The sequence below is a fragment of the Henckelia pumila genome, chromosome 1 (genome assembly GCF_033568475.1).
Source record: "Henckelia pumila isolate YLH828 chromosome 1, ASM3356847v2, whole genome shotgun sequence".
Classification (NCBI taxonomy): Eukaryota; Viridiplantae; Streptophyta; class Magnoliopsida; order Lamiales; family Gesneriaceae; genus Henckelia; species Henckelia pumila.
Genome location: NC_133120.1, coordinates 132112754 through 132127000, shown reverse-complemented (window position 1 = coordinate 132127000; position 14247 = coordinate 132112754). Strand labels below are relative to the sequence as shown.

General features: G+C 39.7%; 1 protein-coding gene across 1 annotated transcript; it reads right to left on the bottom strand.

The window, feature by feature from the left end:
• Nucleotides 1-5431: 5431 nt before the first annotated feature.
• On the bottom strand, nt 5432-10605 carry LOC140874018 (uncharacterized). The gene is made up of 7 exons (XM_073277302.1): nt 10119-10605; nt 9513-9962; nt 7090-7368; nt 6423-6598; nt 6258-6371; nt 5668-5940; nt 5432-5545 (listed from the first exon to the last, which is right to left on the bottom strand). The coding sequence occupies exons 1-7, from the start codon at nt 10603-10605 to the stop codon at nt 5432-5434; spliced, it is 1893 nt and encodes a 630-aa protein (XP_073133403.1).
• Nucleotides 10606-14247: the final 3642 nt, after the last annotated feature.

Here is a 14247-nt window from a genome sequence, read left to right as displayed (position 1 = left end):
GCATCACAATAGACTGTGAACCCTCCAGTACCCTTCGGAATAGAAAGAATTAGAGCACTGGTCAGTCTCCTCTTTAGATCAACAAAGCTAGCCTCACAATCTGGAGTCCAGACAAAAGGCGCATTCTTCTGAGTCAGCTGGGTAATAGGCTTGGCAATAGACGAGAAACCCTCGATGAAACGATGGTAATAACCAGCTAAACCCATGAAGCTTCGGATCTCAGGTACTGATGTCGGTCTAGGCCAATTCATAACCGCTTTGATTTTGCTGGGATCGACAGAAATCCCATCTTCAGAAATAATATGACCGAGAAAGACAACTCGATCTAACCAGAATTCGCATTTCGATAGCTTGGCAAACAACTGCTCAACTCGCAAAATCTGCAAGACGATTCTCAAGTGCTCTGCATGGTCAGTACGGTTCTTCGAGTAGATAAGAATATCATCGATGAAAATAATGACGAACTCATCTAAATAACGCTGAAAGATACGGTTCATCAAACCCATAAAAACAGCTGAAGCGTTAGTCAAACCGAACGGCATGACTATAAACTCAAAGTGACCATACCTCGTTCTGAATGCGGTCTTAGGAACATCTTCCTCTCGCACTCTCAGCTGATGGTAGCCTGACCTCAGATCAATCTTAGAGTAGACAGAAGAACCCTGCAGTTGATCAAACAAGTCATCTATTCGGGGTAAAGGATATCTGTTCTTAACTGTAGCCTGATTCAATTGGCGGTAGTCGATACAGAGCCGCATAGAACCATCCTTCTTCCGAACGAATAGAACAAGAGCACCCCAAGGCGATACACTAGGTCTGATGTATCCCTTGACAATCAAATCCTCAAGCTGCTCCTTCAACTCTCTCAATTCAACAAGTGCCATACGATAAGGAGCTTTTGAAATAGGTTGAGTACCTGGCACTAAGTCAATGCTGAATTCGACTTCTCGAATGGGTGGCAATCCAGGAACATCTTCCGGAAACACATCAGCAAAATCTCTAACCACTGGTAAGTCAACCAAAGCTGGGCTAGATTTCAGTACATCAACCGCATAAACCAAAAATCCTTCTGCACCTCTCTGTAACAAACGAGTCATAGATAACACTGAAATCAAAGGAATTCTAGATCGAGAACCCTTACCAAATAATTTCCACTCGTCTGCCATTTCAGGTCTGAACCTGACAACCTTCAGAAAACAATCAACTGTCGCCCTGTACTTGGTTAAAGCATCTATCCCGACAATACAATCAAAATCTGACAGTCCAAGTACAATACAGTCGAATTCTAACAAATTTCCCTCAAAACAAAGTTCACAGTTCCTGACTAGTCGGACAGAAACAATTCCTCCACCCAAATGTGAAGTAACAGCTACTACAGTAGGCAACAATTCAGTTGGCAAAGCATGCAATAACACATATTTCTCAGAGATAAAGGAATGGGAAGCACCTGTATCTATCAAGACATGAGCAGAATGACCGAAAATCGAACATTTACCTGCTATGACATCGTCAGGTGCTGCCTGAGCCTGATCCTCTGTCAATGCAAAGACTCGTGCTTGCTGTCTCGGAGGCTGATTTGCACTAGAGCTACCTCCTTGTCTGTTCTGCTGTTGCTGGGGTTGGAAAGAGTGCACTGCAGACGACTGCCTCTCCGGCTGAGCTGCAGGTCTAGACGAACTCCCAATCTGAGCTCTATCTCTATTACGTTGAGGGCACACTTTAGAGAAGTGTCCCGGTTGCTGACATGTGTTACAATTGCCGAAGACTCCCACATACTGATCCGGTGAGTGTCTTCCTCCACACTTGCTGCAGTACAAGGATGATGACCCAGAACTTGGTCCTGAACCGAATTGCTTCGAACCACTGGAACTGGACGAACTGTTCCCCTGTCTCTTGAACTGTTTACCTCTTGCCTTGTACTGATCCTTTCTGTTTCCCCCACTGTTTCCACCTTCATACCTCTGCTGCTGGTTCTGATGTTGAGGTGGCTGATTCTGGTACTGAGATGGTTGGTTCTGATACTGCCTCTGCTGCTGAGGTGCCCCCTGATTACCTCTTTGCCTCCACAAGCTTGCTTCTGCTCCCTTTGCGTAATTCATGGCATCCGCAAAGTTGCTAGGCCTGTTGGTGTTAACCAACGTGAAGATATCGGGGTTCAACCCGTTGATGAACTGATCTGCCTTAGCTTCTTCATCTCCGGCAATTAGCGGTGCAAAACGCAACAGACTATCGAACTTAGCCACGTACTCTTCAATGTTCAGATTCCCTTGCCTTAGATTTGCAAACTCTGCTCCCTTATCCTTACGATACGAGATAGGGAAAAACCGCTTATAAAACTCAGATTTAAAAAGAGTCCAAGTAACCTCTGTACCTCTACTCTCAATTGCTTTCTTCGTCATGATCCACCAGCTCTTAGCACCACCACGCAGCTGATGAATTACTAACCTGATTCAGCGGTCATCTGAGTAGTCAATGGAATCAAACAACTGATCCATATCATCCAACCAACTCTCACAGTCAACTGGATTTTCTGAACCCATCAACAATGGCGGATTGAACGACTGAAACCTCTTCAGCAAGGTTTCCATAGGAGTCGCTGAAGCATCCAACTGATCAACCTCAGTGCTAGCTTGCTCAGTCGCAGGGATAACTGGTGGTGTGTTTCTGTTTATCACTCGACGAGGACCCATCTGATAATCAAAGGTTAGCACACGAGATATCTCAATTGCTACCATCAGTGCCCTTACAACCGCTTGGAATACCGAATACCAGTCGAGAACAGAAACAGTTATATCTCAAGTAGATCATGCTTTATTAATTTAAATCACACAACCATGTAACTCAAATAATGCTCAAACAATAAAGCATGCTCGCATGGAATTAAGTACACAATTAAATAATTCAAACACATGCGAGGAGTCATTGCACACAGACTCAATCTACCCCGCTCACTCTAGTTCGACCAAGAATCTTAACGCTCTGATACCACTTAATGTGAGACCTCGATTCTAATCATCTAATCTCAGAATAAACAATAATTACGCATACAAGATCTAAGATTAAAAGCAAAGTTTTTTTTTTTTTTTTAAACAGGGTGACGCGCGGGCGCGCCACCCGAGGCGCGAGCACGCATACAGCCCTGCCCGGGCCTCCGAGAAAGGGAGCAGAACGCGCGGGAGCTCCTCACCAGGCGCGGGCGCGCATGGCCTGCTGTTTTAGCTCAAAATAAGGCTCCAAAAGTGCAATCCAACACCCGGAAAGGCTCCGACATGATCCAACTAACACTTTTTCAACAACGAAGTATTCAATTACAAGAAAGAGTAGAACATGCATCAATTCTAAGTTTCAAAATCCAAAATACAAATCGAGTTCGAATACAAAACATATCAAGTTCGAGTTCTAACATGCTCCAATCTTAAACTAGATAAACATGCTAATTCGACTTCTAAACCGAGTCTCACTTCTACTACTTGCCCTCGAAGCTAACCATGCCTCTTCTGACTTGTTCCTGCCCCACCTGTTGCCAAGTACACATACAAAACAAAGCAACAGCCGGATAACCGGTGAGAACAACATTCCCAGTAAAAGCAACATAACAAGTAATACAAGTAACAAACATGCTTTCAATACAATAACGAAATCAATAACATCGTAATGAATGCATGTCTTTAAACAGGGATATTAAATCTGATAACGAGGGATTGCAGCTGTGCCTTTGGGATCCCGAGGGTAAGATCACGTAACAACTCACCGACTCTCCCAATCGAGGTGGTGCCACGTATCTCACTCCTCTAGACTTTGAGCAACTATAATGAGTATGCTTAGCACCAGACGAAACGACTACGACCTGGGCCACTCAATCATAGTTCCCAAACGTCTAAACAAAAAGGGCGGTTCTGCCCGCTGAAAACAAGATTGGCTCAAGATGAATGCATAACAGAAACATAAAACATAAGCCAAAACAATCAAACCAAACACAAGTTCCTCATGCTAGAACGAGTGTAGATGCAAGTACGTGATTTCAAAAGGGAAAACTCGAGAACCACAGTCCCGAGTATGCTATCCCACTGCGATGACTGCTTTTACCTTTCAATGCAGTAGCTCCAACTCTGGATAAGCTACAAAAGAGATTGTATAAACAACTACACAATCTAACAACAACAAGGCAACGGTTCAAGGAAAACTCTTTATACCATTTTTCGTCCAACTCTCGACGAACAATGCTGCTAACACAGGGCTCGACAAACTCCAACGAATCTGTAAGAATTCAAGAGTTGATCAACAACCACGATCACTCGCACGCCAAGACTTCAATCAATACAAAAACGATTCGAAAACCCAAAACTCAAACCGACGGCATAACGGCTATAAACTGAACAAACCGGAAATGCAGACAGCAGTTCAATACCGATATCAACTCATATCAATGCCCAAAACAACAATAACAAAGCAAACCCATAAATCTAAAAATCCACATTTTCGAAAATGGCTTCCAAAAATCATAACAAATCCGAACGTCGCTCTAATTCAAAATCGACAGATAATAAACGATCAGAACTCTGTCTAGAACAACATACTCGAATCTCGAACGATTCTAACAACATCCAAAAACTAGAATGTATCCGATCGTAGGAGAACTTACAATATAACAGAGCTCTCACTTCATTGATCGATAATCTGCCTTCAGAAATAAATTTCAACGGCCGGATCGAGCTCGGGATGAAATCTGGAAGCTTGAAGAATCGATTTCTTCAACAATGGAGGAGGGAGGCGTGAAGAGGAAGGTGATGGAGAAGAGAATGGGTCCAAAAGCCTTATAAATATCTATAAAAACCGATAATTGCGTTTTAGTCCTTGAAAAATCCAATTTTTGCAAAAAGGACCCTGATCAAAATCAAACTGGCTCGAGAACTCTGTAATCTCTGATTAACTCAAATAAATTAAATTAAGATAAAAATGGGGCGTTACAATACAGCTCTTTCTCCCACTTCATCCCAATGCAATGGAGTCCTACACTTTCTCTCATACAAAGCCTCATAAGGAGTCATTCCAATAGTAGTTTGATAACTATTGTTATATGTGAACTCTACTAAAGGCAACTTCGATTCCCAATTACTTCCGAAGTCAATCATGCAAGCCCTGGTAAATCCTCCAATATCTGAATCACCCGCTCAGATTGTCCATCAGTCTGCGGATGAAAAGTTGTACTAAAAGCTAGCTTTGTTCCCAATCCATGATGTAAACTCTTCCAAAATTTTGAAGTAAACCTGGGATCCCTATCAGAGACTATCCTTGCTGGAACTCGATGCAATCTAACTATCTCTCGAATATACAATTCTGCATATTGATTCATCAAGAAGTTGTTTCTAACTGGTAAGAAGTGAGCTGACTTTGTCAACCTGTCAACTATTATCCATATAGAATTCATTCATCATTGCGTAATTGGCAGTCCAACCACAAAGTCCATGGTGACATCTTCCCATTTCCACGTGGGAATGGGTAATGGTTTCAGAAGTCCTGCTGGCCTTTGATTTTCAACTTTCACCTGTTGGCATGTCAACATTCGTTAACAAACTTAACGATGTCTTTCTTCATACCTGGCCACTAGTATAGCATTTGTAAATCCTTGAACATCTTTGTACTCCCTGGGTGAATAGAAAATGGTACAGTGTGGGCCTCAGTCATCACATCTTCTCTCAGTGAATCTACTGCTGGTACCCACATTCGCCCTTTGTGATGCACGATCCCATACTTCACTGTATACAATGCACCTCCTTTGGCTTCATCTTTAAGTTTCCAAGTTAATAACTGCTGGTCTGAATCCTGACCTGTTCGAATCTTGTCGAGCAAACTTGGAACCATTGTTAAGGCTGATAGGGCACAAACTTCCATTGGCTCAACTACTTCCAATCTGAGTCGTTCAAAATCTACAATCAACTCCTGTTGAGTTGTCATTCTGTTTAAAATCGCAGACTTACGACTCAAAGCATCAGCTACTACATTATCTTTACCCGGGTGATAGCTAATATCACAATCATAATCTTTCACCAATTCGAGTCATCTTCTCTGTCTCATGTTCAACTCTTTCTAGGTAAAGAAGTACTTCAAACTCTTATGATCAGTGAAAATCTGACACTTTTCACCATAAAGGTAATGTCTCCATAGGTTCAGTTGAAGACAACTGCTGCCAATTCGAGGTCATGGGTAGGGTAATTCTTTTCATGAATCTTCAGTTGTCGTGATGCATATGCTATTACCTTTCCATCTTGCATCAAAACAGCCCCTAATCCACTCTTGGAAGCATCTATATAAATTACGAATCGACCTGTGCCTTCTGGTATGGCGAGTATTGGTGCTGTCATCAACTTTTCCTTCAACTCCAAAAAGATTTTCTCACACTAATTAGACCATTCAAACTTTACACTTTTGCGAGTTAATGACATTAGTGGCAGTGCTATCTTGGAGAAATCCTGAATGAATCTCCTATAGTAACCCGCTAATCCCAAGAAACTCCGTATCTCTGTAGCATTCTTTGGAGTAACCCAATTTTTAATTGCTTCTATCTTTGCTGGATCAACCTCTATTCTTTTTGCCGAAACTAGGTGACCCAAAAATGCAATTTGTTCCAGCCAAAATTCACACTTACTGAACTTAGCAAACAATTTTTTTTCTTTTAGAATCTGCAAGACTGTAGTTAGATGCTGACGATGCTCCTCCAAAATACGAGAGTAAATCAGTACGTCATCTATGAATACTATGAAAAACTGATCCAAGAAAGGGTGGAACACTCTGTTCATAAGATCCATGAATACTTACGGTGCATTGGTAACTCCAAACGGCATGACTAAGAACTCGTAGTGGCCATAACGAGTCCTGAAAGCCGTTTTATGAATATCTTCATCTTTCACCTTCAATAGGTGATAACCTGATCTCAAATCGATCTTGGAGAACACTACTTCCCCCTTGTAACTGATCAAACAAATCATCTATCCTTGGCAGTGAGTATTTGTTCTTCACTGTTACTCGATTCAGCTCTCTATAATCAATGCACAGTCTCATAGACTCATCTTTCTTCTTGACAAACAATACCGGTGCACCCCGGCGATACACTTGGTCTAATAAAGCCTTTATTGAGTAGCTCTTGTAGCTGCTCCTTCAATTTCTTCATTTTAGTCAGTGCTAACCTGTATGGTGCTTTGGAAACCGGTTGGGTTTCGGGCATTAATTCAATCCCAAATTCTACCTCCCTATCTGGAGGTAATCTTGCAATATCATCAGAAAATACTTTTGGGAAATCTCTCACTATCTCGATGTCTTCAAGTTTCAGTTGAGGTAATTCTTGGTCGCAAGTGACACTTGCAAGGAAACCTGCACATCCTTTACTCAACAGTTGTCATGCCTTACCCATTGAAATTAAAAGAGACGAATTATTTTTCGGTGTGGCATGGAATAGTGTGAGACATCGGTTCTAATCATCTAATCTCGGGATAATCAATAATTAAGCATACAAGATCCAAGATTAAAAGCAAAGGAATTTTTTTTTTTTGAATAGTGTTTCTGGATGAATAGTGCCGTGCTCGATCCTACGAACTCGTAGGATCGAGCGCACCATTTTTGCAAAGTTGCTGCCTCAACAAAATAAGGGCCACGCTCGATCCTACGAAATTGTGTGATGGAGCGCGCCCTCTGCCTAGAAAAACATCAGAACATGGCAGGCTTTCTATGATTCAAACCACCATACAAATCTTCAATCTAAAACATGCATCAACACAAGCAACATGCATAAATCCAAAACAAAATAGATCTAAAGTTTTACAATCTCAAACTAGTAGAACATGCTTCAATCTACTTATTCAAAACAATACAACAACACGAGTTCGAATACAATCTAAGTTCGATTACAAATTCGACTTCCAAAACACCAAATCTCACTTCTAATCTACTCGACCACCTAGCCATGCGATCTCTGACTCAGTCCTGCCCCACCTGTCGCCAAGCACACATACAAAAACAAGACAACAGCCGAATAATCCGGTGAGAATAATATTCCCAGTAAAAGAGACTAACATGCAATAACAGATAAGCATCTCAAAACGAAATACATCCATTTCCAGATATTCAAATATCAACCATGCAATTCCAAGAGAAATCAAAATGAAATGCATGTCTTAAAATACGGGATTATCAAGTCTGGATAATCAAAAGAGTTGTTGTTTTTGCTTTTGGGATCCCAAGGAAGAGATCACGTAAACAACTCACTGACTCTCCTGATCGAGGTGGTGCTACGTATCTCCATCCTCTAGACTTTGGTATGACTATAAGGAGTATGCTGACACTAGGCAAACCTCTACGCCTAGGCCACTTGCTTAAAAGCCCCCAAAACATCTAACATAAAAGGGTCGTCCTGCCCGCTGAAATCAAGGATTTTGGCTCAAGATGAATTCAATGCAAATCATAATTCATTCAATAAATTCAAGTAATTCAATTAACATGCAAGTATGTGATATCTTCGGAACACTCGAATCAAGTCAGATTCGAGTTACTCGTTCCATTCCAGTCTAAGTCATCTTATACCTCTTCTCAAACGTCGATGCTCCAGACCTGGAAACAACAACGATTCCTCAATCAAGATTCAATCTAACTTTCTCAATCGATAATAAGAAATCGATACTATACCGGCTGAAATCTTCAAAAATGATACAACTCCTGCAACCTCGCAACTCAACGGCCCTTAAACGAATCTGCAAAAAAGGAAGTAATAAAGGCTCGAGATCAATATCGACAATCCAACTCGACTGAAAGTGCCTCAATACAATTCAAACCAAACTATACCCCAAAACTCAAACCGGCGGCATAACGACTATATTCTGATCAAACCAAAATCGCAGACAGCATAATATCAATCCAATAAACTCAAATCAACCAACATTCAACCATAACAATCTGATTCCAACAAATCACAAAACTCAAACTTTTGAATAATCTTTCAAAAATCATAACAAATCCGAACGACGCTCTATTTTGAAACCGACAAAGAATAAACGACCAGAACTCTGCCAAGAACAACATATTCAAAACTCAAATGATTCTAACATCTGAAAAATAGAAAGTATCCGATCGTATAAAAACTTACGATAGAACGAAGCTCTCGCAGCCGTGATCGCTAATCTGCCTTCAGAAATAAATTCCAACGGACGGATCGACAAAATCGGAGAATTCCAAAGCTTGAAACTCATGCTTGGAGTTCTTCAATGGAGTGGGGGCGTGTGGGAGGGAGGATGAATGAAGGAGAAGAAGTCAAACAAGCTTAAATATCTATTTAAGACCAAAATTGCATTTTAGTCCCTGAAAATTCCGAAATTTGCAAAATAGTCCATGATCAAAATAAAGTCGGCTCTTGAACTCTGTAATATTTGATTATCTCAAATAAAGTTAAATTAAGATAAATTCGGGGCATTACAAATAGAAATGGTTCTCCATCCTTCGTTTTCAAGGAAACCGTCCTCTGTTACAGTTTATAGTAGCCTCGTATCGAGACAACCAGTCCATCCCAAATATCACGTCAAAGTCAGACATATTCAGGATAATAAGATCAGCAAGCAACTCATGACTCTGCATCTGTACACTGCATCCTCTGATAATCAAATCACTACTCAATTCTTCCCCTGAAGGCAAGGATATACTAAATCCTGATATTGACTTATCCGGTACCAAACCCGATTTATTAACAAATTCAACAGATATGAATGAATGTGTAGCTCCAGTATAAATTAAGACATGAGCGGGATTACTGGAAACATTAATCATACCTGTAACGATAGTTGTATTCGGATCCACTTGATCATCTTCCATTGCAAAAACTCGCCCTTTTACCGGTTCTTTGGATTGAGGGCAATATTTCCAATAGTGCCCTGGCTTTTTGCAAAGGAAACATACTCCAGTCCCTACCATATTGCATTGACCTGAATGAAGTTTTCCACATTTTTGACAAGCTGTTGGTGCACTTGCCGATTTTGGTGCTGGTAGAGCCAACTGCTTCTGCCCCTGAGGTCGAGGCTACTATTGTTGGTATAGTCGGTGTTGGGGTAGGGCTTGGTACGATCTCTTTTTGCTAAAACTTTCTTGCTGGTCTCGACTCTTATAACTAGATCTCTTTGCCTGTGACTCTCTGATAATGTTGTTTCTATCCTTTTCGGACAGCATGGCTTGATCCACCGCATCTTTGTAATTTTTCGCTCCACTTAGTCTAAAATCCTTTCTGATGAAGGCATTCAATCCTTCTGTAAAGTGTTTCAATTCTTCAGTAGGATCACCAGAAATCATCGGTACAAAGTATCTTCCCATTTCAAACTTCTTCACATACTCTGCAATCGACATGTTTCCTTCACGGATCTCCAAAAACTCTTTGGCCAACTGGGTTCGGGTGCTCACTGTGAAATATTTGTTGTAGAACACATCCTTGAATCCATTCCAAGTAAGGGTGGTTAGGTTCAAAACTACTTTGGCTCTATTCCACCAAACACAAGCGTCATCGTGGAACATATAGGTATCACATTTCAATCTATCCGCATTCGTGATCTGCATGAATTCAAAAGCAGTCTCCATAGCTTGGAACCATTGTTCCGCTATCAAAGGATCAGCCTCTCCTTTGAACTCAGGTGGTCCCAACTCTAAGAACCTTTTGTAGATAGGGTTCTGATTAGCTGCAGGATGGTTATTTCTAGCATTAGTTGTCTGGGCTGGAAGCAACTGTTGGATTTGAGCTCCCTGAACACGGCTTTGCTCTTGAAGCAGAGCAGTTAATCCCGCCAAAAACTATTTGTTTTGATTGTTCTCACTATCTGGCCCGCAATCACTATGGTTGTTATTAGCGGCAATGGCGTTGGCGTTGGTGTTATTTCCCCTATATGATGTCATAGTCCTAAAGTCCAATATTATCCACACCACTCAGTCACGATTCAAAACGTAAATATACTTTAGCATATAACATGCATACATATATCTCATTGTATTATCATACACATAATCACATAAAAACTCATAACTTACAGACACAAAGACGGAGCGTTGGAGTCATGGCGAGTATGCATGAGTGTTTTAAGAAAACCCAGAGCTAACTACTCTGATACCAAACTGTAACGCCCTCAACCGATGAAGATGTTACAAAACTAACATGACCTTAAAACTAGCACGGAAAAGAAAATTTTTGAAAGATGTATGCATACATCAAACCTAACTTAAAACATTTTCAGAATAGTTTACAAACCAAATCATGACAATTTGAAACATAAATCTTATTTTCTTCCATCAACATAACAACATTTAGTTCATTAACTCGACACAAACACACTCATGCATCTCTCGCCGGCTCGACTCTTGGTTCCTCTTCATGTCCGGTATCTAATGCATCGACGTATGCATAAATGTCATCTTCATTACCTGCACCATTCAAGTATAGTGAGTCTAAAGACTCAGCAAGTATATGCATAAAAAATCATGAGATTTCAAATATCATTTAAACGTAACCTAACATAAAATAACATAACATAAACTTATCATTTGGTGACGAATTATGCAAAATTGTGGCAACCGTCATAATGGGCACATTCATCTTTTTTTGTTGATCAACAATCATATGGAATTACGTCTCGTAACATTCGTTCATTCATTTTTGGAGGCCCCTCTGGAGCTCATCCCGGAGTACCTAACCCGTACATTGAGCCGTATTTGGGAGGGCCCCTCCGGAGCCAAAACCGGAGTACCCACCACAAAGACACATAAGACATCAAAATATTTTCATGTATCAACATATAATTCATTTTTCATATCATATCATTATCATTTCATCATAACATTCCATCTTTGCATGACTTGTATTCCATAAAACATTCATCATAACATCATGATTCCTTTCATAAACTTTTATGTCGTGATCTTAAAAACTTACTCGATGTATTGATGCATATCATAGATGATTAAAAATCATACTTGCATATTTAACATAGCTTTCATGAATGAACATAGACATGTACATGCATCACATAGCGTAATCGGTCCACGTAAGTTAATCTTTTCGTTCTTGACATAATACTTGAAACTTTTTGCATAGGAACTCTTAAACATACTTAAAACACCTTCACACATCATAAACATGCATTTAGAACTTAAAACCATGCATGACAACATTTTGGGACAGAAACATCCTCGCTCGAGCGGCATTAACTCGCGCTCGAGCGAGACCCATTCTAGAGTGGTATTTTGCAGGCAATGAAACTCTATTTTGCAGTCAAAGGTTGGAAAAGTGTAAAACATGAATGTTGTAGCTCTTGATCTTATATTTTTAATTCTGAAAACCTAACCTCAATTGGATTTTTCAGTAAAACATAATGCTCATTCTCCCGAGAGGTATCACTGTCCAAAATTCAAACCACTCAACACACTTCGGGGCGATTTTGTCTATTCTTCCAAAATGATTTTGACAAAACTCAAAACATGAAAGTTGTAGCTATATGAGTTAGATTTCAAACAAAATTTGCCTAATTGTATTTGGATTAATAAAATATACTTAACCCAATAAATTGCAAAAAGTGTTGCTAATCTGAGACAACCCAGCACATGCAACGTTTCAAAGCTTTAACTCAAACTAACTCAACACTTCAAAATTCAACACACACCTTCAAAATCAGTCCTTTCCCAACTCTAAATCATAATAATCTATCAACACACATTATTTATCAATAATTTCACAAGAACGACTTACATATCACGATATCATAAGCATCATGCATTTATGCTTCTCAAATCTTTAAAATCATGCATAAAACTCATCAACACACATCATTTATTATCAAAATATATATATATCTTGAATGGTGGTTTAAAATTCTTTAAAAACTTGCCTTGAATGGAGGAGGATTTGATCCGGATTCTTGGTAATGAGTAAACCACGAACGAGCGAGATCGGAGGTGAACTTACACAAAGCTTGAAGACCGTGGAATAAAAATGAGGAAGAAGAATAAGGATATCAGAAATGAGGGAAGAAAACGTGAAGGAGATGGGGTGGAAAGTCAAGGGGACAAGGAAACATGGAATTAATGGGGTGGGAACCCGGGTAGATAGATAGAATAACAATCACATAATATAAATTGTGTGTTGACTACATAAAACAGAGTCAGAACACATCCCGACTCGTACAGATAAAATTACTACCTCTCAACTCATTTATAAAAAACATTTCAATATTATACTTAAAACGCTCATAAAAATACATTCTAACACCTCATTCATAGGTTAGCCTTGTCTCGTGAGTCCAGAATCAAACTCGATCTGAAATCATTTACTTAGTCAAAGTTGTTAAATGTACAATAAACATAATCATAAAATCATAATCGTTAAATCATAACTTAAACAATTTATGACATAAAATCACTAAAAATTATTTTTAAACCATCGTAAGCGAGTTTAGTGGATTTGGACCTTACAGGAAATCTCATCAATGGACTGAAGAATTTCATCAGTAGAGGTAAGAGGTACCTCTGGCAGTTGTTCTGTCTGATGTGTGAAGTTAGATTGATTTTTCCCTTGAGCTTGCTTTAAAGTAATCTCTACAGGGTGAATTTCAATAGATGGAACATCAATCAGAGTGACTTCCTGTCCAGTGGATGATCTAGCTTGATCTGGGTGCCTTGATAGCTCAATGATATGAACTGGATTGAGATCAGGTAAGAAAAATGAATTTCCAAAGTCAAATTGATCTGGATCGGATGAAGAACCTTCAGTCTTCTATGGCTCTCTTTGTTCCATCGGCAAAACCAAATTTAGATATTGTCTCATAGATTTTATCATGGCCAATGACAGCGCATCCATTTCCAGCTCACTAATAACCGTTGAATCATCAAATAAATTAGAACTGTTTGGATTGAAGTTAGCTCGTTTATGCATTACAAATTGTCTGAGCACGCTTTCCTTCAACATAGTTGCAATAAATTCTCTTTTCTACAATTCTTGAGAGATATCTAAGTTTCTTCCTACTCAATGATTTTCTGTTCCAGAGCAGCAAGATTTGTGAACATCTTCCAAAATCTGAAGTTTGAAAAGTGTACCATTGTTCGGTATCTGGCCATTTATCAAAACACTTCAACTTTTCTTCTATCTTTTCTGTGATAGCTTGTACCTTTTTCTTTGAATTGATTCAACCCAGAGTCCAAATATGTAATGTGCGTCTCAACAACTAGAACTGTTACACG

Bases quoted from the DNA above. Each gene is read 5' to 3' on its own strand.
- LOC140874018 (XM_073277302.1), bottom strand. From the start codon at position 10,605: ATGGAGACTGCTTTTGAATTCATGCAGATCACGAATGCGGATAGATTG. The intron at 9,963-10,118 runs GTTTTAGCAAAA...AACTTCATTCAG, and splicing joins GAGTCGAGACCAGCAAGAAA to GTCAATGCAATATGGTAGGG. The intron at 5,546-5,667 runs GTACCATTTTCT...ACATGCCAACAG, and splicing joins TGATGACTGAGGCCCACACT to GTGAAAGTTGAAAATCAAAG.